Source organism: Anopheles arabiensis, chromosome 3 (genome assembly GCF_016920715.1).
Source record: "Anopheles arabiensis isolate DONGOLA chromosome 3, AaraD3, whole genome shotgun sequence".
In the NCBI taxonomy this organism is placed as follows: Eukaryota; Metazoa; Arthropoda; class Insecta; order Diptera; family Culicidae; genus Anopheles; species Anopheles arabiensis.
The window spans coordinates 46,378,775-46,402,245 of NC_053518.1; the positions used below are offsets into that span (position 1 = coordinate 46,378,775).

The 23,471-nt window shown below is 44.9% G+C and overlaps 3 protein-coding genes across 10 annotated transcripts in view; 2 read left to right on the forward strand and 1 right to left on the reverse strand.

Annotated features, from left to right (window-relative positions):
- Positions 1 to 833: 833 nt before the first annotated feature.
- Positions 834 to 23,471, forward strand: part of LOC120900830 (phospholipid-transporting ATPase VD) — a 35,597-nt gene continuing 12,959 nt past the window's right edge. For 4 of the 8 annotated variants that reach the window (XR_005739244.1, XR_005739239.1, XM_040308323.1 and 1 more), the window contains exons 1-2: positions 834 to 1,027; positions 12,476 to 13,914. Coding sequence is in view for 2 of the 8 variants with exons in the window: in XM_040308323.1 (XP_040164257.1) it covers positions 12,821 to 13,914 (1,094 nt within the window). In the remaining 6 variants the exon portion in view is untranslated. The other 4 variants (XR_005739240.1, XR_005739242.1, XR_005739243.1 and 1 more) reach the window with 4 other exon arrangements.
- On the reverse strand, positions 18,126 to 20,326 carry LOC120900831. Its single transcript, XM_040308325.1, has 3 exons — positions 19,934 to 20,326; positions 18,518 to 19,807; positions 18,126 to 18,430 (listed from the first exon to the last, which is right to left on the reverse strand). Exons 1-3 carry the CDS (start codon positions 19,994 to 19,996, stop codon positions 18,239 to 18,241), a joined length of 1,545 nt encoding a protein of 514 aa, XP_040164259.1. The 5' UTR covers positions 19,997 to 20,326; the 3' UTR covers positions 18,126 to 18,238.
- Positions 20,330 to 22,210, forward strand: LOC120900832. The gene is made up of 3 exons (XM_040308327.1): positions 20,330 to 20,512; positions 20,587 to 21,861; positions 21,954 to 22,210. The coding sequence occupies exons 1-3, from the start codon at positions 20,471 to 20,473 to the stop codon at positions 22,137 to 22,139; spliced, it is 1,503 nt and encodes a 500-aa protein (XP_040164261.1). The 5' UTR covers positions 20,330 to 20,470; the 3' UTR covers positions 22,140 to 22,210.

Consider the following 23,471-nt stretch of genomic DNA (forward strand, 5'->3'; position numbering starts at 1 on the left):
ATGTACTTCTCACATCTTTTGCATTGATTTGGAAACTTATAAAATGATTTTCCTGGGTGTTTTGTCCAAAAATTCTCACAAAATCTTGCCTCACACTTCCTTCGCAATTTGTATTTAGAAAAGTTGTTTACATCGAAGCAGCAGTGAACAGAGCTTACTTTGACAGAAGTGATCGCCTCACTGGTAAATGACAGTACTTTCGTGTGGGACACTTTTGTAACGCCAGTTTCACGTCGGTTTGTCGGTGCTGGAACTTTGATGCTGTTTATCTACTGCAAAAGGCGAATTCAAGCCGCCTTTTTTTTATCTTGCCAAAATTGGCTGCTTAAGCAAATATGGCTATTTGGGACGGTGCTTTGATCGTCGGTACTTTGATGCTGTTTATTTACTGCAAAAGGCGAATTCAAGCAGCGATCTTTAGCATGCTAAAATTGGCTGCTTAATTTTGGCTATTTGGGCCAGTGAAGCAAAAAAGAGGCCAGTGGATCGGATGTGTATCCCCATTTGGGGTTTGGGTAGAGAGCTTGAGTCGTTTAGAACCCATTTAGTGATCGTTTAGTGAATTTGTGGCACTTGGGATAGCAAATAAATCTGTAAGATTAAATAAAATTATATGTTTGCGAGTTTCAGAGTGTTTATAAGAGACTTTAAGGTCAACATTAAGAAAAAATAATTGTTTCAATCTAATGATCCAAAGTCAATGTGAATATTGAAGTCACCTTTGGGCCCATAAAGCAAAGTGCTGAATCGACAATTCAATCTGTCAAAATCGCCCGGTTCGTGGTCATCGACTGTCAAATCGACCGCAATGGCAGCACCTTGCTGGCCTATATTGAGTGTGTGCATTTGACGATGTCGCTGGAATTCATCGGATGGTGGAAGTTTAAGTTTGTCGTGCGCTGAGGGACTGTGTTAGTTTTCAAGTTTTCCATACTTCCTGCTGTGTTACCGTGTCTGTTGTCGTAGTTGTTTTACCCATCTTACGTTGCTCGTGCTCGAGTTACAGTTTAAGTTCCGGAAACGAAAAGTAAGCTAAACGCAAATGCCTTCGCTGCCGTCGTTCACGGGTGCAGTGACCGTTTTAACCGTTATGTCTGCGGGCCAATGCTAGCCCAGCAAAGCGTAGTGACGAAGAAAGTAAGCCATTCTGTGGATCAGCTCTCACGGCTATTTTAATTACTCGTCCCAGCCCCAGAACAGGTGCTTTGTTTACTACGATCGGTGTGTAAAAGTGCAAATTTAGTTCGGTGATCATGGCGAAAAGTGGCTTCTTGCATATGGCAAAAGTCCTTGTGGTTTTACGCTGAGGTAAAGGTGGCAAACGAAAGGCAAAGCAGTCGTGGAATCGTTCACCCACTTCAGTGCAAAAAAAAAAAATCGCTAGAAGCATAAGAGAAAAAAATCCGTGTGTTTCTTTGTACGTGTTTGTGTGAGTCGCTGTAAGTGTGTGTGTGTCTGTGTTCGTGTATGTGTGTGTGCGGCCTTTGGCTTTCCTACGTATGCCGTGTGATTCACGCACATGGGCTGGATGCTGAACGGTTCGATGGTCTCTAGCTCGCTCCATCAGCCGTCCACGTTGCTGCGGGCGTCTCTGTCGTTTTCTTCCTTTTGGTTATCCACGATTTCTCCGGCTGTTCATCTCTTCGGCGCGATGTGATGGTATTGGATGCTTCCTCCGATGCTCCGAAACCGTACGGGGAGAATAAAGGCAGCCAACACACATACCAAACACTGCTACATTCAAGCATCTAAGCGTTGGAGCGGAGTTGGCTGGAGATTGTGAAACGGTATAGAACAATAACAGATCGCCACGACCGCAACTATTCAGCTAGAAGCGAGACCACATCACGGAACGGCAGTGTTATTACTCTGTGGTTTGTAAACTTGTTGCTGGATTTTTCCGTCCAAGCACTACTGCAATACTTTCCTTACTATGTCCAGTAAGCTCAAGTTGCCTTCGTATATCGCTTATAACTTTTCTAAATATATTGATGAGATTGTCGGAGGGTATCGTATTACATTCCAAACGTCATGTAACTCAACCCAAAAATCCCTTTTTTCCTTGCCGGAGCTGCGATTGCATTATTATGTAGGTCTGGCTTCGACTATTGAGGTGAGCTGGTTTTTATCAGATAACCGTTATCTTACCCAGCAATACACTCGAGATTGCTTCCCAAACAGAGAGCATCATACGGATTGCCGCTCTTGCAAGTGTCTGCAAGTAGGTTTGTTCTGTCCGGCCAAGCTAAGGTGCCATATAGCTCGCAGTTTGTGAGCTTCAATTGCTTCTACGTGTAACACGTACGTGTAATAAGGAATTTGCTCTTCTTTATTGCAGCACCAGAAGCGAATAATTCCATTTTTGCTACAATTATGTTCCGATAAGAAGCAATCTTTAACGGGACAAATCACATTTTATCCACATAAAAATGGAGCAAAGCTCTTATTCTTTTCCTATCTGACACGACAAATGCTATTGAACGCTTGTCACTTGCTTTATGAAGTATTGTTCCATGTGCTAATATGTCTCTACTACAAGTGCCCTTCAAGATCAGCTCATAGAATACTTCTCGGATTGGGCGCTTAATTTTGGGTACATACAAACTGTAAATAATTTCCCCTTGACTGTCCTCGGCAGCCTAAACCCCCTTGCGGCGCACATTTATCGCCTACATTGGCAGTTATGAACGGGGCCCAAGTTTCCTGACCTTTCGGTTAACGTGCATGCTACAACGATCATGCTACTATGATCATGCTACTATGATCGCGCTGCCGTGTGTCGTTGCTTGGATGCCGATTGTTTCACTCCCGCCTGCTTTGTAAAACGGTTGTGTTAAATGGCAAGAACAACTGTACGGGTTTTTGCGGAGTCTGTTTCACGATATCGTGTTTCGTTTCTCTTTGGTTGTGTGCTACCAGCATGGCCTTAGCAACGCGAGCGAATGCGTTTCCAAAGGGGGTGGCCAGAGGGCAAGTCTGTGTGTGTGTGTGTGGGCTATCTTTGAACATTCTTGTGTGCACCGCCCAAGACGCGACAGCTGTTCTCATTTAATGTTTATTTGCAGTTATCATTCTCGCTCCCGGCATTAGTCAAGAAAGGCTATTCCGGTTTCAGTATGAACTTTGGCGCCCCGTCAAGCGGCCAGTCTAGCCAAGGCAAACAATTCTGCATGCTTCTGAGTTCCAATACTGTTTCCAGCTTGTAGGCAAACTTATTTATTTTTCTAATCTATCACTAAAACTCCCAGTATGTAAATGTAGATCGTGCTTAAGATCGTATCTCAGTAGAACTTACCAGTTCTACTAGCAGGAAACTATAAAGAACCGAGCATTAATTTATTTTTTTCTACCCACGTACTTGAGCCAGCAACGTCGTATCAGGCAGGCTCGGAAACACTAAGCAAGCATTCGCGGTGTGGTGTGCCATTTTTGCCTCACCCGAGGACCCAAGGTGGACAACTTTCTGTGTGCTGTGAATAATATTCCGTGCAAAACTGGGCAACTTTTGAACCCCTTGTGCCTAGGGGTGGCAAGTTCCGACAAAAACGCGAACCGGACCTTTTCAAGGCTTGACCAGCAGGATTTGGACACAGCCACTTCTCGCTGTCCATGTGTAGTGTCCGTTTTTTTGCTATACCCTTTTGCTCCGTGTTTGTGCAAATGCACTGCTACATGTGATCATTGATAGCAGCATACTCGTGGAACTGATTTATCAATGCGATCCATTAATGTAATAGAACAACTCCTTGACTTGGCTGCCGCGACTCCAAGTGGTCGCCTTTTGATCGCAATCATCCTCATCTGGTACAGAATTGGTATGGCACATCTGCCTGCATATGGTTTAAAGCAACCGTGCTGTGATTTGCCATTCGGCCTGGAATGCGCTTCAACAAATCAGCGGAATCGTCCGGGGCGCGCACATGTACACTCTGGCACGAATGGTTGATTCAAGGCAAATCAATTGGATGCACTTTGAAAACGCTTGATTTTCAATTAGTACGTTATCGCCTGTTACCCTCTACCCTCGGTCTGCTGTGTACAAAAGGAAGCGGAAGAGCAGTATACACACGCCTCATGAAGAGATTGCAATTCGATACCAGTGATTGCAACTCTTTTGATTGATTTTACACCACTCCCCTCCGCACCTTCTTGGCGGTGTCGTTATCGCTGTTTGTTTCCGACCAGTCGAATGAGCTTGTGTGTGCGTGTGTGTGTGTGTGTGGTCTTTGTGCATGTGTATGTGCGATTTTCTTTGCCTCTTGCAAGATGCTGCTCATGATGGGAAGCATAGGTGTTGTGTAGATGTGTGGTGTATGTGTCGGATATGACGACGAGGGGTTTTCCGCTGAAGGAAGCCAATTTCCATTGAAAGTTCAGATGCATGTTTTCGGTTTCACAGCCACTACAGGAGGATGGTGGTTCGCTGGGTGGTAGCATTTCTTGTTTGCTACCGATGATCATCTTTCAACACACCTACCAACCCTCCGTGCCCGGGACGAATAGAAAGGGGTATTTGTTATAACATCCGATGCCTGTGCGTAAGAAAGCGCCTCCGTCTAATGTTTGATTGGCTATCTTTTTCTCTTTTTCTTTGCTAATCTATTTTACATAGCGTTAGTCTTAGCCCCCGCCGGCAGACTTGCGAGTGTGAAAGGAAAATTAATTCATTTTTCCTTCTCAGGCAAAAAAAAACCCATTCATGCAGTATATATGTATGTGTGAGTTTGTGTTCTTTTTCCATAACGGTTGCCTTTTCGATTCCTATGCCTCTCTATTGGACCATTGTTCCTCCTTGCCATCGGTTGTCTGCGAGCGAGTTTCTTGGGCCGTTTGTCTGCTCGCTGTGTGTGAATTTGTTTTGATTTTTTGTACAACAATTGAATCTCACGCGAATGCACATTATAGCTGGCTCTTGTGGTGTGTTCTTTTGCTCTTTGTATGGGGGTGCGTGTTTCGTCAAACACAATGTTTGCCTTTTAATGTTGCTTAAAGCACGCACACCAACGCGCACAAATAGCACAAATACTACTCGCACAAAATACTCACAAGGTAGAGTATCATGTGATTGATTGTTTTAGGTGTATGGCTTATCTTCCAACTTATGTTGCAACACTTCAGCCATAAGGTACGAACCAAATTAAAGAGCGAACGCTTGGTTCCCTCATTGCAACTGCACGTAGATACATTTGGCGCAATGAGAAACTAAGTTACGCGAACAATCGAAAGTCATTCTTGTATGTTTTAAATTCTTCTCCGTAGTGGTTGTAGTTAACCAACATAATCATAATAGATAAACATGGTAACGAGTAGAGTGATGCTGCTCATGTCAAACGACGTCATGTCCTGTCGGCTTCTTAAACCCACCTTGAACAAAACAAATCACGTCGGTGCTGGTCGGCATTTCCAAAACAGCAAAAATTAAGTGGAAAAACATTTTCGCTCAACATATGTTTGTGATGAGATTTTTGCCATCTTATTTACTAACACGTTAGTTCCAGGTGTGCGTTTTTTTTTGTTGCTGTTGCTTTGCGTTCAGGTGTATTACTAATCAGAAATAAATTCCAATATGGTTTGCCTCTCTTGTGCGCTCTCCTTTTTGCTACGCATGAAATCAGGAAAGATTTTCCACACTTGGCCAAAAGCCGTAAACTAATCACGCCCGCACCATTAGCAGCACACTACCCTAGCCCCAGCAAGTGGGAAACCCCATATGAATTTGAACAGTGTGTATCGATTTTGCTGTGAAGCTTTGTGGCACGAATAAAGCGCACTTTTATGGGGAGGTTATGGAGGAGAAGGAGGAGAAGGAGGAGAAGGAGGCCAGCACATCGGCGGAAAGGAACGGACTTCCGTTATTCTGAGGTTCCGGTACGTAGATTTGACTGATGAGTTTCGGTCCGTAACCATATCGGACAATAATCTGATAGCTGTGGCATGTGGTTGGCGGCTAGAATGAACGCGTGTGCACTTGTTATTGTTGGGTGTGTATGTGTGTGTATGTAAGCCCGCCGTTTACTACTGAAGGAGGATGATCAGGCCGGAGCATTGAATCGTTAGAAATTAGATCGGTGCGGGAAGCGGGGTCGACTAGAACAACGGTGGGATCGCGGGGGTATAGAAAAGAACGCAGCTTTCTTTACAACACAAAGGCTAATGGAGGATGATGGGTTGCATGATTTAAGTGGAAATTATTGTGCACACATTACCAGCTTACGCATTTCCCAGTGGGGAGATTTGGTAAACAAAAATATTTCGTTGTTGCTCTCAAATGTGTATGTGATCCACTTATAATGTCCGTAAAGAGGCGTCCTACGTGATCTACTCAATAAAGATCTTGTTATCCGCCAAACAGGAAAACAAATTATTATTTTTTTTTCTTTTAATTTTCTATTCCTTTGTGGTTCTTTTTTATTCGGTGTGTAGCATGATAAATATATTTTTTGTTTTTGTTAAATTTATAATTCTTGGTGTAGTTCTTTGATTTGTAAATTAAAATGAGACTTAATCTCAAGCCGAGAAGAATGATCTCTTTTCACATATTTTATGAGAAACGGTACTGATGTCTGAAGAATTTCTCAAGACAACAAAAGACAAACGATAACATTCCACGACAAACTAAGATTGGAAGCGAGTGCGTGAATAGTCGTCGTCTCGGTACAGTCGCACCATAGGATCAATCAAAAATAGAAAGCGAGACTGGGTGGATTCTCCTTAGTCAATCGCTACTACCAGGCCGAAATACGCACCACATTCGATTAAATTTAGATAAATTGTGTTGTGTTTTCTTTCCGGATTGCCCCTTGCCTCTTGCGACGCTGATGCGCGCGGACGACATTGAGCGCTGTTCCAATTCAAGTGAAACGAATGCGCTGTCGAGCCCCCCCCCTCCGCCCCTTGGACGGTTCCACTGCATGGCCATTTTGGGGGATTTAATTAAGTCGGCTGCATGTTTTTGTTGCTTGTTGACTTCTGTGTCCAACGTTGGTGTTTCTTCCTCCCCTCCTCGATTGTGCTTCTCTTGCAAACTGGCCAGTCAAGGAAAGGTCGTTACTTCTGAAATCTGCATGGCTAACAGTTTTTGCCGGCTTATGCACGATTTCGTTTGTTTAAACATGGTATTTCTGTGCCAGGTAGAAGTGTAATGTTGAAAGATGGTTGTTGTAAAATCTCTGATATAAGTTATTCTATATTATTAAGGATTTCGCCTGTGTGTGTATTCCTTTTCTACTAATTGTATTATTGTATTTTTAACAGATTTCTTCGTCCATTGAAGAGTATGCTTAATGTACTTTCAAGTGGAATGAATGAATCCCACTCACGATTAGCAGATTATTGTGATAGTTTTCTTGCCTTTTGTCTGATCGTGTCGGTGGACGTGATGTACAGAATTCGTGAAAGGTGAAGGTACGCGCCATCTTGGTGGGAACAGCGTCATCCATCAGTAATTTGTTCATTTGCTTTACCCCAGCGTTTCGCTGGCGTCTAGGCAAAATGCGAAAACAGAGAGAGAGAGAAAGATGCTCATATATTTATATCTCATCCAAAGGCCAACCATCGTAAAGCGCAGCATGACATTTATTCGGCAAAAGTAAGTTGCCACAACGGTGGATCACCTTCTCCTGCTTGCTTCCCTGTAGCGTCTTGTACGCTTCCAACAATGCCCACCATGCCTGTCATCCCCAAAACCGACGTGCGATTGGGTGAAATCATATGTTTTCTCACACTCCACAGTGCTGCCAGTCACAAACGAACGCACACTTCGACAGCGATCGTGTGTGACACACACTCTGCACGACGCATAGAATCTGCGCATTGTGAGGATGATGTTAGCGCTTTTTCCTTAAGCGGGCTGAGTCAGCTCAAGTGAGAAGTGTACAACTATTGTAAGGTTTTTGTCCATACCACTACTCCTCTTACTACTACAACTACGAATTATAATATCACATTTGTAGTGGGTAGCGTCGCTGTTGCTTTCGGGGCCAATTTTTGCTGACGGGAGGGGGGGGGGGGGTGCAAATGTCTCGCCAACCTCGGGGCCCCATCGGCCATCCTTCCGGGGGTCCTTGTCGCTAGTACTCTGTCCATACGGCATACTATAGAATGGCGATCTACGGGGGATCGGGGGCCCCTAAATCGGAGGGGCCCCAGGCGACCGCCTAGTCCGCCTACCGTTAGATCCGCCGCTGCCAGAGACAGCTGATGAGGATGGTGCGGGATATTGTGGAAGTGGCAGTAGTAACATAAGGGATAGGAAAAGCAATGAAGCTTCAGTATATTGACCAGAAGACCGAGACCTACTGGCGAGGAGTGTACATCTCATTAGGCAAGTTTTCTACAACTTCCGTAATAGCGCAACTGCTTCCTTCCGTTACTCGTGCGTTTCCCTTTTTTTGCAAACAAAAATAAACATCTAATTTTGTCTATATTTTGTTAACGCAAGTGTAATGTTTGGCAGCTTTGCAATAATATAGACTAGAATAAGAGGGTTTGCAATTTTATTGAAGGCAATTTAAAATCTATGGAATGTTATATGAACGTTTTCCGGCCTCAAATGCCTCCAGAACGAAACATACCTGCATAATGCTTTTAATGTAATGGTAGTTGTCGGTACCGAGGTCGGTTCTGTAAATGCAAAGCAATGAAAGAAAAAAAGGTTAAAAGAAAAGAAAAAGGGTCGCCCCAATTCGTGGTCAGCATATGCGGGGTGGTGTGTTTGGCTCACAAGGTGGCGGCTGACTTCATCGGCCCGTTAGAAACTAGGTCACTCACCGCGCTCACCGCGGTAGAGTTATGTTGGCCGAGCAAAAATATCACCGACGAGCGGTGGCAGTAGCATGCGGAACGCTTACGTGGCCGAGAAGGAACGAGAAGGAACGAGCTTGGGTTAGTGGAAACCACCAAAGAAGTAGCAGTAGTAGTAGTGGTGGTGGTGATGATGATGATGATGATGATGATGATGATGATGATGATGATGATGATGATGATGATGATGATGATGATGGTAGAAGTAGTAGTAGAAGTCATTGCGAGAGGATGGGAAGCATACAACAAACCGTCTTTCAAGAGGTGCTGCCCTCGTCAGAGTCATCGGGTAGGGGGAGTAGGAAGTTCCAAAGATCTGGCCAATGAAGATTTGTGTGTTCGCTCAAGACGGCTGACTGGAAGCAAGGGCTAGGGGATGTCTAGTAGCAGCACACCATTGGCAAATGATGTTATTGTGTTTATGTATCTGTAAGTGTGTGTGTTCAAGTCGCGTTGTCCCATATAGTTAGCGTCTGCAACTTTCCTGCAAGAATAAAAAGGAGGATTGGTTCATTTAATTGTGAATGTTTGTGAAATAAGCGTTTACAATAATGATATCGTTATTCTGTGATATCTAAAATTATTCTTATTATAAATCTAATAGAATTATAAATGAATAGAACATGAATGACGTTACACACGCTCAGATATCCGATTGATAGTAATGTAGAAATAAATAGGAAAATATTGCTATTGAAATTGAATTGTTTATTTTCTGTTTTGCACAACCATTCTTCCTCTCCATCTTCAGTACAGTACAAAACAATCATAGGAAACAGGCACAAATTAGTTGCGGTGTTGTGGTTTGCTTTAGTGCACAACTTTTCCCCCATTCCCATTAGTCGGCTAAAGCGGATTTCGCTAAATTCGCATTTAAAATGACGCAAACACATATTTACGGTGTCGCACACAAACGCTTGCCGCGTGCTGTACAGTGACCCTGGCTGGCTGGCTGGCTGGATGAAAAGCCGAAACACCAAGAAGCGCTTCGCAACACCGGACAAATAGGAAGAAGCGGCGACCCATACCGTCCTCGGCAAGGGTGTGGGCCATTTGTTAGAGCGGAACCACACACACACGCGCACACACGCCGGTGACGGTGGTGTAAAGGAAAACGTCATCGCTTTCCCAGCCCCAAAAGTGCGGGTTGGCCAAACAATAAAACGCCACCGCAACAACCGCAGCAAACACGGTGAGCGGGCAATTTGCATGGACCGCTGCTTGATTTCTGTCGAGCGGTGGTGTAAAATAGTCCCCCGATGCTTTGTGCCGCTCACTGCCCGAGTACCACTACTGTGTTGGTGTTGGTATTGGCAGGCCACGGTGTTCCGTTTGGACCACTTCAGGCTGCACGGTAAAACAAAAATACTTAACGATTATGTCGTTTTTTTAAAGACTTCTACATCGAAAGAAAAGGACTTTTCTGCGTTTGGAGTATCACTTAATAAGGCAGTAATAAGTAATAAGTAATAAGATATTCGAAAACATACATTTTAGTTTTTTTTTTAATTTGCAATTTTGTGTCTTGAAACACTATTACATTGGTCCTATTGCTAAGTGTTTGATATTTATTTCTCCATCGACGCTTTTCGGTGATCTCTCTCTGTCTTTCAGCCATGGTCCTGCGCGGCTGTGAGTGTGTCAATGCAGAGTGTTGTATATCTGCTGAGCAAACATTAAGAAGACAATCGTGAAGTTGTCATTTGCCAGGTGGAACCGGTTTCTATGTCGCGCGGATATTCCCCCAAGCAATGTTTGACCGCGCGGGCCCAACGGCGGGTTAGTGGCCTTGGGGTTTGGAGTTGGATCAGTGCAGCCGGATGGGAGAAAAGAAGTGTTTCTCTTGCCATTTTATTTGACGAATGAGTAATATTCAATCGTCGGAATGAATCGGTTTCACGTTCTACAAAAAGCTTTTACTAACTTTTACGGATCTGTTAGAGAATGAGAGAAAGAGAGAAAGAGAGATAGAGGGGCGTTCAAGAAAGAAGCGGGCCCAACGGCGGGTTAGTGGCCTTGGGGTTTGGAGTTGGATCAGTGCAGCCGGATGGGAGAAAAGAAGTGTTTCTCTTGCCATTTTATTTGACGAATGAGTAATATTCAATCGTCGGAATGAATCGGTTTCACGTTCTACAAAAAGCTTTTACTAACTTTTACGGATCTGTTAGAGAATGAGAGAAAGAGAGAAAGAGAGATAGAGGGGCGTTCAAGAAAGTTTTCCCTTCTTCATTTGGGGTTTCATTAAAGATGGGGGTCTTGTGGGTACGGTTGCGATTTAAAGCAAACCGTGACAATCCCATTTTTTTCGGGTCTGGGTTGAACGTTCAACCTCCCACGGGGGTGTGTGTGTGTGTGTGTCGGTTGGGGGTAAACCGTGTCGCGATGAGATTGACTGTACTAAATCCATCGCATTTTCGGCCAACACGACGACGATGTTTGAACACTGTTTTTTTTGCTGTTACTTTACTGTAACATTCACTTCCTACCCCCCCAAGTGGACCAACCCAGCAGAAACAGCAGTAGCAGCCAGCTGTATTGGCGGCAGCAGCGCACACAGCGTTCGTCGTGTTCCACTTTTCTTAACTTTAGTGAAAACAGAAACCCTGGAACGACGACAACCTTAATCCGGTGTGGTTGAGGTGGCCGGAAGAAAGATACAGCAAAAATATAGTACAAATCACTGTTTAAAGAGCGTGTGAGTGAATGAGTTAAGCTGGTGGTGCAGTAAGGTGAAAGAGCGTGAAAGAGAGATTGAAGCAATGATGATGTGTTTTACCTCACGGCTGAAGTGAAAATTGGCACTATTTGTGTTGTTGTTGCTCTTGATTATTAACGTATTTCGAAGGTCGACCATACTTACATGGAAAAAGGTTTTTGATTTTAAAACAAAATTTAAATGTGTCTTCATTTGTTTGGATCTCAATGTTATTGTTAGGAAAAAATTGCTCAATTACTAAACTATATTGTTATTGTCAAGCATTACAATTATGTAATGTTTGAGTTAAATATTTTGTCACATTATCTAACACAATAGACCAACGGCGTGTCTGAAAGAATATTACTTAAAATGTTTTTTCAGTAGTCCTCTAGTGTACACTGTTGCACTCTTCTCCGACTTCTCCGACTCTTCCGGCTCGGCTATTGTTAGTCCGGTTCTGACTCCGGCAAAATCCGAACCACTAGTTCCGCCAGGAGTCGGAGTCCGTCGGAGTTGTCCAGAGTAACCCGGAGTCGTTCGGAGTCGTCCGAAATCATACAGAGTCATCCGGAGTCGTTCGAAGTCGTCCGCATTTGGCCTGAGTCGTTCGGAGTCGTTCGGTCTGATTTCGGACGATTCTGAACGACTGCAGATAATGCTGGGCGGACCTATCTTCCAGAGTCGGCTCCAAAGTTATCGGAGTTGGATCGGAGTTGACTCCTGATTTTTGCCAACTTTACCCATCACTACGTCGTACAGTATACTATAGTCAACAAGCTCATTGTTAGTTCAAGACCAGAATGAACTGTGCCCGCCATATGTAAAACTGACTATCCTGCTCTGAATAATCAATAAGTCACTGATAGTCAAAACCCATTATTGGTGCAGGATGGCCCATCCCATCAGCGCTTGGTGTGCCAAAGAAGAAGATAAACCTTACATTAATGTCGTTCTTTCTTTCTTTTTGTTCTGCAGAATTGTGTGCGGTTTTTATTTGCTAATAAGTGCAGTGCTATGAGCAAATTTCCTGAAAGTGTGGTGACACCGTAAAAAAATAGTGTGCTCCAATACACAGAGGTAGTGTTCGAAAAAAACCGGCGTCGTTTCGATTCCGAATGCGATTACGAAATGTGCTTAGTTAGTGGTTAAAAAATAATAGTCGATGTGTACCAGCGGCGCTTTTAAAGTCGGTGAAGCATCCCCATGTGCATATGATTAGCGCGTGCGTGCATGCGTGCGGGCAAAAAGTGAAAGTGTTCTCGCTCATAGGGCTCATCTAAATGGTGCATTTCGTCGCCAACAGCAGCAGCAGCAGCAGCAATGACGCATGTAAAGGAGGAGCTGTCCAAGGATGTTACGCCGGCGGGCGACGGAGGCGGCGGTACCGGTGTCGGTGCCGCAACCGGGTTCCTTAATCACCCGACGCAGCCGCAGCATCATCACCACCAGCAGCCACCACAATCACTTCCCCCGCATAAGGAGCATCCGCTCGAGCTGGTGGACGATCACATGAAGTACGTCTTTTCGGGAAATGCGCCCCAAACCGCCGGATCTCAGGCGGCGCAGGCCGCCCAGCTGATCGGTGGCGGCGTCAGCTCTGGCGGAGTGGGTATCGGTGCGAATCCGCTGGCCGGCAGAATAATGCTAGAATACCAACGACCCACCGGCGGTGGCCACTCGCGCTCGGTCAGTCATGGCGAAGGTTCGTTCGGCGGATCGTTGGTGGGAAGCGGTGGCGCGGCCGGCCGACCTTCAGCCCTGAAGTCGGCGGTCAAGGGCGGTCACCAGCGGGCTCTCTCGCAGGGTCAAATCATGGATGCCCCAATGATTGCCACACGGGGCCACAGCCGGGTTGGGTCGAAAACGGATTTTATTTTACCGCCCGGGCACAAGGACCAATCGGAGCAGCGCGATACTGCCGCTCCCCACTCTGCCACCTCCATCAAGGGCCACTCGCGGCAAGCGTCACGATCGGAGTCGATCTACACCTTGCGCCGGGCGGACAAGCCGCCCTGGTGGAAGCGTCTGATGTTCTGTCGCACCGCCAGCAGCAAGCTGGAGGATCGAGGCTACCGGATTGTGGTCCCGAACCATACGGTGCCGCCCAAGACGCCCAAACGGGACCATCCGAATGGGCGCCTGTGTGGTAACAAGATTCGCACCACCAAGTACACGCTGCTCTCGTTCGTGCCGAAAAACCTGCTCGAACAGTTCCACCGTATCGCGAATCTGTACTTCATCTTCATCGTGCTGCTGAACTGGTTCCCGCAGATCAATGCGTTTGGCAAGGAGATTGCCATGATCCCGGTACTGTTTGTGCTCGGCGTGACCGCGATAAAGGATCTGTTTGAGGATCGCCGGCGGAAAGCGTCCGATAAGCGCATCAACAACTCGACCTGCCGCGTGTACAATGGGTAAGTGTAAGATTGAATGTTTTTATTTTGGGGATTTTATTTTAGTTCGTTTGTTTGTTGGGAAACCCACAACCATAATCATTTCCGGTGGGGAGGACGGAGGATTTGGACTTACTTTTCGCTGTTTTGCGCTTTTTGGCGATTAGATTGCGCTGGTAGCTTCAACCCTTGTAATAAGGTTTTAAAGCATGGTTTGATAAACGGTAGGCTATTTGGTGTGCCTCCCTTCATTTCATGTCGTTCGATTGCACGATTAAAGCGAGCTTTAAGAAAGCTTATAAATTGTGCTCTATTATCGCAGTGCAACGTCACTACCCGGACTATACAATTGCTTCGAATGCCGGAGGAATGAGCTGGCGGAATGCAATGGTTTTGGTATGGGAAAACCCACGTCATACGAATACAAACGCAAATGCGTTCGTGATAAAGTTTGCACAAGAAATCACGCCTCACTTATGTTTAGCGAAATGTGGTGACCATTTTAACCCTTCCCGTTATCAATGTTGTATCGTTGGGCACGTTGTGTCCGCTGTCTCGGATTTGATGGATCCGGTTTACGTAAAAACGGGCCCAACTCTGGCGGTTTGGTGTGGAAATGGGTTCGTTTTGTCATGCAACGAGCCGTGCTGCTCTGTTCCATTTGTTCTCTGCTTAGAAGGTCAGCACAACCCATCGTAACAGGAAGCAATCACACAGCTGTGGTAAATTTCTATTCAATATTTGATATATGATTGCGACACGGTGGTTTGTCGCATTGGTTGTTCTACCAAAACACGTCTATCCACCAAATTAGGGTAGATTATTTCAATTTGATCTGAATTATAGAGTTTGACGTTAGAACTCCGCTTCCGTAGACTACAAATAGCAATTATGATTGCTGATCGCATGAAGTGAATCATTTTGCTCTTTTAATCGTCCGGTTTCCGCTAGTTGCAAGATGGAGTATGCTGTATGTAAAGCAAGGAAAAGTCACGGTTAACGTAAATATATCGTTTTTGCTCTGTCTTCATTGAACCAAAACGCTCAAATTCATTGAAATTAGACACAGAAGCTTTACACCACCCCCAGACGAGACCAGCCAATCCAATTGCCAAGGGTAGTTCAAGCAAACAGCTGTTCAAATGCCACATTGCAAGAGAGCACACGTTGCCCCATTGCTCGCGTCATTTACTGGTGGGGGGGACGACAGTGAACGACGGTGGTTCAATGTCAAACTAAAAAACTAGCAACACGAGCCAACAGACGCGACAGGGCAACGTGTTTTCACTTATCGGTTCCACCATTTCTGCTCTGTTCTGTCATATATACACAAATCATGCCTTGTTTTCGCTATCTTGCAACGGTACGGTTTCGAACATCCGTTTCTGTGTGTGTTGAAATATGCTTCTTCTTGGCTGTGTTTTTTTTTTCTCTTCTTCTTTCTATTGCCTCAGCGCCTAGACAATGGGGCCTTGCAGGATACAAAGCTCTCGCCGGTGTTTCTTTCTTTTGGCCCCACCATGATCGGTACGTGCAAATATGGGCAGGATAATCTCGAACCATATTACTTGCTTGCTCCACGTGTCCACCGTTCAATGGATGAGCGAGTGGTTGAATGTGGTACAGAGATGGGCGGCTACAGACGATCGTTCCTTCTGCCGCACATTGATATAGCACATCGAGTGCGAGTTAGGGTGGCATTTGGCTCGTGGACGCGACCACAGGCAATGAATATGTCACATTAGTGTGTACCTTGCTGGGAAGAAGGAAGCACCACGCTATTGCAGTTTGGTCACATTCCACCCTTCGCACGCTACAATAAGTCTAATGATGATGGTGTGGTGTTGTGTGGTAACTAAGTGTACGCTTCACGACATAATTATAGACTGTTTTATATTTACGTTTGCTCACTGTCCGTGAGGCATGTGGGGTGTTGGTTTTGCCACCAACACTATTTTCAATGTTTTTTCAGGGTGTACTTGGTTTATTTTCCTTATTAGTCGCTTCAATGGGTTTAGATTTTGACGTGATGGAGACGCAATGTTCCCGTGTATGTGTGTGTGTGTGTGAGCTATCGAACGTTCTAAGATAAACAGCACCTACGATGATCGATCGAATCAGAATAATGTTCATTTGCTGTTGCTGGTGGCCCAAAAACAACATCCGGGATTTGGTTTTTATTTGAAAAAAAAACCCGAAGAATTGGAAATGATGGAAGAAAATGTTGTTAAAAACGATGTAAATTAAATCAACAGTAATGGATTATACCAACGTTCACTAATTTGTACAGTTTGTAACACCAGCAATCAGCAGACTGGGATTGTCCGCTTGAAGCAGTTGAAAATACTTAGAGACCGAACCGCAGTGACGAAAGTGAACGTTTCATAAATAGATACAAAGCCGTATAAATCATCATATGGCACCTACCGGGGTGCACCTTTCGGACGCCGCCAGAAAGAAGCATGAAAAACAACAGAAAGCAACGGAAACACAATAATTAGCGTTGGCCTTTTTTTCTGCCACAAATTGTTCTTATACGGTCACAGATGGACGAGCACATTCATTTTCGTCGCCGTCTGGTTGACGTCTTCGCTCGTCGCCCGTTCGCGGTTTCTAGTTCTAGAAAACTGTGAATCTCTGCAAGTGAGGCTAAGCGCGGGAATTGCGTAACCAAATTTTTGCCACTTCGTGACATTGTCGCACAGTTGTGGCGTCTCCGGCGTTACGAGCGTGCCTTACTATTATTTATACTTCTTCTCGTAACAACCTGGTGCAAAACTGGTGTGCGCTAGTGTCCCGTGTGTTGCGGCTTTTACAGGACGACTTTAGCGTGTGCTTTGCTTTGACCGTGCAAGAATTGAAGAGCACCGAACGAGAAATGCTTACTTTGTGTCGGTTGTTTAAAATAAGTAGATTACAAGTTATTTTTCAATAGCACAATTCTCACACTTTTATAAAAAGTTTTCATTGTTCAACCTACCTTACCACCTAACCGACTTACCAGCAAGCAGTTGAAACGTGGACCAATTTTAAACACACCATGCATGTCCATCACAATCTGGTGTTATCGATCGAGAACGAATAACAACATTACAGGACCAAACAATCAGTTGATGGTAGCTGATAGCACACCGGATGGGGCAGAATCTGATAGTCATTTGTGTGTCGGTAGAAGAAGTTGCCGGCTTTTCGATATGCACACGACGGCGGACCATTGCAAATCGCCGTTCCATAGCAAAAACTGTTTCCGTGACCCAATGTAAAAATACGCTTTTGATCAATGGAAAGCGTTCTATTGCGCATTTGGGTTGTGGTTGTTATCATTAAATTTGAATTGTCACGATGGCAATGGTTTAACCGATAAGACGGATAAGCGTTGTAGGAGGAAAGGGCTGCAATGATGCAGAAGGAAATATCCAAACAACGTCCAAACAAACTCCATCGGGGCATAGATTACACGTCCGTATCTGCTCACGTCCAATGCTATCTGGCACAGTTTATTGGCTGGCTTATCGGGCGATTAGACGAAATTAGTACCGATGGGCAATCTTGTTATAAATTCTGTTGGACCTGATTCCTGTCGGGCGTAGCAAATTCAGAGAAACATATTGGAACCTAATCTCTAAACAAAAATGTTATTTGTTTTGTCTGCTTATTTTAGCTTTGACTAATGTTTGTAAATATTTAGATGAGGCAAAATTGATAGTTTGTTGCTTAAACATGATTGTTTCATATTATTGTTCCATGTTATTGAGCAAATCAAGCTATTTATTTAATTTAATAATATTAATTACTCGCGAATATGTGATTGTATTTTTTAAGTTTTGAAATTTACACATTCTATTCGATTGTTTGCGATTTGTTAGATTATTTTGCAAATTTATTTTACGAAAAGTTATTATGAAAGTACAGGCATTCCCTGATACTCGCCATACCATACTTCTAAATTTGACAGTTCTTCGAACAAATTGTACTCATTTGACACATCAAATGTCAAATGCAACATTAATTTCCTTGGTCGAATTTTAAAAACCATTTCAAAAGATGCAAAAATGAAATATTTAATGAAATCAGATTAAATAATCAATTAATGGCTAAAACCTACCGCATCAATCAAAATTATACGAAAATTACCTATAATTTGCCAAAAAAAAGTTTTCTCATGATGTGAAAAATTCATATCAAATTTCTTAAGTGTTAATTTTGTGATGAGTTTACTTTAAATTTACTCATGATTAAAATAAGTAACGGTATAGCGCTCGTGCATAGCGCCATGTAGTTCGTAATATGATTGCATAGTTTGCAACAATCTAAGTTGAGATATCTCTCCAACTTACAAGATATTCTAACTATCTATACAAGTGTTGAAGCTTGTCGAGGCCATAACCAGCTGGGCAGACAGTTCTGCACTTTTGAGTGTAATACACAGTTTGTTGCGGTTAAGTATAGCATCCAGATTGGACACCAACTGTGCGTAGATTGAAAACAGGGTCGCCAACATTGGCCCCTGAGTATCGAGCTGTAGATTAGCCGTGCGCTGAAATTGAATGTTAAGCAGAACAGAGTAAAATAAATGACTGATAACAATGCTACTCTCGTCAGTAAACAATTTTTCAATACTAACCGCAGTCAGCTTTATAGAGGCGACAGTTCTTGTAGTAACGTCGGAGGTAGTGCTGACTCCGTTAATGCCGTCGTTCCACATCTTGAAGTATGCCTGTCGGTCCTTTACCAGCGCACCGATTGCTTGAAGTTGCGCCCGAAGCACCGCTTCCACCTGGGCGGCCGTGGAAGAGATGCAACCGGTAAGCGATGAAGCCATGTTGGAGGACAAATTCTGCACGTAAGGGTTGATAAACTCGCTGGCACAAGATTTCCCCAGCGCGGGCGCATTCGGTATGCGGCGCATTGCACTGTCCAGCATGCGATAGGTGGTAAAGAGCAGATTCTGCACCGCATTCAGCACCGTATCGGTGGCGGTATCTTCCACCAGCTGTAGCCGATCCTCGACGTTCGGCTTTATAATCGTGTAGGATTCGCTGTACTTCTCGCTGAAAATTCTCGTGATCGACAGGATCTGACTAGCCGCTGGGGCAATAATGTTGTCCTTGAAAACGGTGATCTTCGCGTTGAATGACTGCACATCATTCATAATGGTAGATTCTGAGGCTCGCAGTTGCCTCTCGAAATCTGCCGACAGCCCACTCAACCTGTTGAACACGTTCGACAGGCTAAAGTCAATATTACCAAATGCTTGAGACAGCATGCTGATGTAGTTCGAGATGAGCGCGTCCGAGTCGGTCAGCGTCATTGCCGTATCCTTCAGCTTACCGGCCAGCACCGTTAGCTCGGCCCTAAGTGCATCCAGTGCCCCGACAATGTTGGCAATTTGAGATTTGGTTAGCTTCTCAAACACTTCCTTCGCTGTTATTGGGGTGGGAAACGTGTCGATGGTGCTGCTGAACAGCGATAGGCTTTTGGAAATGTCGGCCAAGATAAGCAAAACGTTGTTGCTGGATCTCGCAATCGCGGCACCATTGGCAGCGGAATAGGCGGTAATCAATTCGATGGCGGCGGGTGCTGCTTGTTGCATGCTGGTTACAACATCAGTGTAAACAGTTTTCAACGTTGAGAACACTTCGGCCGGTGGGTTGGTTTTGTTGATCGCTGCCCAGCTTATGCGATCGGTAAGGTTGGCGACGTTGGTAAGAGCAATAGTGTTGAGCTGCAGTACGGCGCCGGCGGTAACGCTGTGGACTGCGGTATTTAACGGTAGCTTCGCCGAAAAGGTTACCATCGATTGCTGGGACGACTCGGCCACCAACCGAATAGCTCGTGCTGTCACTGCTATGTCAGCTTCTGCTTGGAAGCCTCCCTGAACTGACACACCGAAGAAGGGAGAACCACCCGCAAGCTTGACGGGAGCGGGAGCGGAAGATGTAAAGGAAAGCAGAAAACGTTGCATGTCCAATTTAAATGTCAATCGGTGGGACAATTTGCGGGTTTTTTTTCGGGAAAGGGTTCGGTACACGTAGCTTACCTGCAAGCACACAAACAACGCCCACAGGGCTGCCAAACGAAGCGTCCCCCATCGAAGACCCATCGTTTTGCACCGTCGTATTAGAAGGATTATTTCAATGCACCAAAATTTGTCAGAAAGTAAATCACACACGCGGCTTCCAAGGCTAGGCGGCAGGGTAGCACTGGTCGCGGTCGTTCGGTACCTCTGTGGCTTGGAGTGTTTGTACTGTTTGGGAGACCTAAAAAAATCAGAACTATACCTCTACGGGCGGTGCCTGGCCACTGTCTGCTTGAAGAAAATCGTGTTCTTAGTTCTGTGTTTGCTTCTCTGAATCAGAGTCTGGTTCGACCAAATTTCGTAGTGGTGTTGCGTCAATATCAATCATGTATTTGAATGCTTTATTTTGTCAGCTGGTTTCGCTGCTGTTGCTGCTGCTGCTGCCTCTGTTGTTGTAAGATGGGCCGCATTTCAGCAGCGTGTGAGAGCGTGTACATCCGCAGGTTAGATTGCGTTGCGGTATCGCACGCGTTTTTAGTTAACAGTTGAGGGACGAAAATGAAGTTGATAAAAATTGCTCTGCTGCTCTATGCACTAGCTGTAAGTAGAGTGATCGTAAATGTGCATAGCTGGTTTAGTAACTGCTCATACTGCGCATATGTGTTTTGTTCAAGGGATGCGAGGCGCTGTTCGGTATCGATGTTTCACCCAACATTCCGGAAGCTGCAACCATAACGAATGCCTGCCTAAGGCTTATGATCGTATCGCAGCAGATCGTCAACTCAGTCAACAGTGTCGGAGAACTGTCGTTCGGCACATTCCTGCTGCAAAGTGGGGCTACATCGTTCGTCACCTCGGTACCACAGGCCTACACAGCGCTCTCTGCCATCGCACGAGAAGTAAACACGGTGACGAATGCGAACACAGGCAATCTAAACACCATTTTCTCCGTTGTGCTTACCAATCTGAAATCCTTTACCGCAGTCACGATCGATGAACGTTTTGCCAAATGGTTGATACTGCAGAATTCTGCTTTCACGCCCGATTTCTCAACCATCATTCAAACGCTGAACGATGTGACTAGCTTTTTCGAAAACACGGCGCAACCGGGTATGCTCCGCTTCTCGTCCAACCGAATTACGCAAGCCACGTTTTACGGCACCATCCCAAAGCAGACAGTCGCCAATGTCGCGCAAAAGCTTACCGATATGGTCGTGTACCATGAGTCGGTGGTGCTGCCATATTTCAACAGGTTTGGTAGTACCATGCGTTGGGCCTCTGATAAGATGGCTCAATTTCTCAGCAACATGGACAGTGCGTTCCAAAGCATCGACGGAACATTGTGCTCCACGTACGAACGCTTCAACGAGCTGAACAGGACGTTCCGTTCGGAAGCAAATGACATGCAGCCTTCGATTCAGTCCAGTGTGGCACAGTTCGCCAAGCGAATGGAGGAATTCAATGATCTGTACGTGGGAGGATCGTCCGCGGACTATGCATTGACAGCGAACGACATGTACAACTCTTACCTCAGTACGATCGTACAGCAGACGAAGGTGATATCAAATAGTCTAGAAACGGTACGGAACAATTTTAGTGATAATGCACTGGAAAGCTTCGGAGACACACTTGCGTCGGGCTTTAAGGCCATGACGCAGTCAATCTTAACCATCCTAAGCCAGGCCACCACCACAAACAAAGTGGCCTGCACCGATCAGGTTTTGCACAAATTCATCAGCGATTTCAGTAGCGCTGCGCGGAAGTTAAGCGACTGCTTTTCCGGCAGCGATTACGATGTATCGGCACCCGTCAGCGGTGAGATTACTGCGGTAAAGGACATCCAGAAAGACGTTGCCCAGTACTTCAACCAGCTGGTCAGTGCTGTTGGAGGACTCGCCAACTCGAGCCCCTTGAATGCGCGGATGCAGCTGGACATGTTTCTCACTGCGGTAGGATAAGAGTTCCAAAAACAGTTTGAGGAGAACAGGCGTCTCCTTTTGCCGACTTGCCCGTTAATTGTTAAATCTTTTTGTTGTTGCAGTTTTTTAGTGAAAGCAAGACCATCACACCCACCATCTTGCAGCAGCTGGTCAACATGGCGACAGATCTCGGGGCCAATTACGCTCTTTTGATCGGTCGATCTCGCTACTGTTTGGCGATGAACAAGGCTGTAGCAGTCCGGTTCGCAACTAACTTTCCTCAGGCAACATTTGCCTGTGTATCGTAGTAAAATGCAAGTGTATAAACAATAATGGATTTTATTTTGTTAAATTTATCCGGTTTTTTAAAGTAAAAATATGTGGCCTTCTTTAGAGAATAAAAAAATGTTTTCTTCGGATATGGTGTAGTATCTTGATATGGCAGTATCAATTTTCTACCCAAGCAGAGCATTGGGTTGTTATACGGAGTCACGGAGTACGGTGTGTGTGTGTGGTGGGTGGGGTAGATAATTTACAATTTTCCAGCGAAGAAAGATGCTTTCAAGACGTTAAAGAACGGTGGTCCGCCTCAATGAATAATAAATGCCGTAAATGCCACCATTATCAATGACGCATCGGGGTAACCCTCGTCGTGTATTGTTGTTAACTCCTGCAATCATTCCCCCCCGAACCTTGACCTCGGCCAGGGCATTGCGATCCGGTAATCGTGGATCGCAGTAATCATTTAAAGTGGCCAGAAAGGTAATTGGTTGTTTTGATTCGACTCAACAACCGCAGGACGTAACGTAGCGATTACGATTTGAATGTCATACGTCACAGCAATAACATGGAACCCCGCCTTAAGAAGAGAGTTAAATGGAGGTAATATAAAGGAGAACCCCCAATTGTTCGATGGAAGATTTTATTTTTCGTTTTGTTTTTTTCATCAAACTCAAAATTGGCTGAATGTAAAATATGGCAAAGTATGGAAAATATGAACTCAGCTCTAATATATCAAATCTTAGGTCAGTATGATTGATGCAACAAGGTCATATAGCATAGGAATGTACAGCCACATACAAGAAAAATCTTCACGAGACAAACTGCTGGCCACACCTGTTTGACGCAAGAGCAATTCCTTATACTGGTATGGTGTGCGTTTGTCTCGTTTGTGGCCAACCGCTAAATTCGGGTTGGTGCGTTTGGTTAGGCCTAATAAATACGACTATGAGGTTGGAAAAGAAAAATGGCCCGATTTCGTTTCAACTTTCAATAGACAACAACTGATGCAACAAGATCGATTTATTTACAAACATTCCTTACAATTAGGATGGTGTGTCAAAAATTTCGTAATATCTTTGGAGTTTAAAAGAAAGAAAAACACACGAACGTTTGGGAAAAGGTCTCACCAACTGCACTCCAAACACCATTTTCAGTATTTGTGTGCTGTACATACGGTTTGTGTTTGGTGTTGAAACTAGGCATGGATCGTCCCTGGACAGCTAGAGATCATTTGTTTACCGTATGGTAAATTACAAAATAAGTCATTTGTGGTGTGCCTGCCTGTTTGCCGATGCTGTCCGGGTTCCGTGTTGTGCGCTAACGTGGTACCACCACCACCACCACCACGGAAAGGTGTG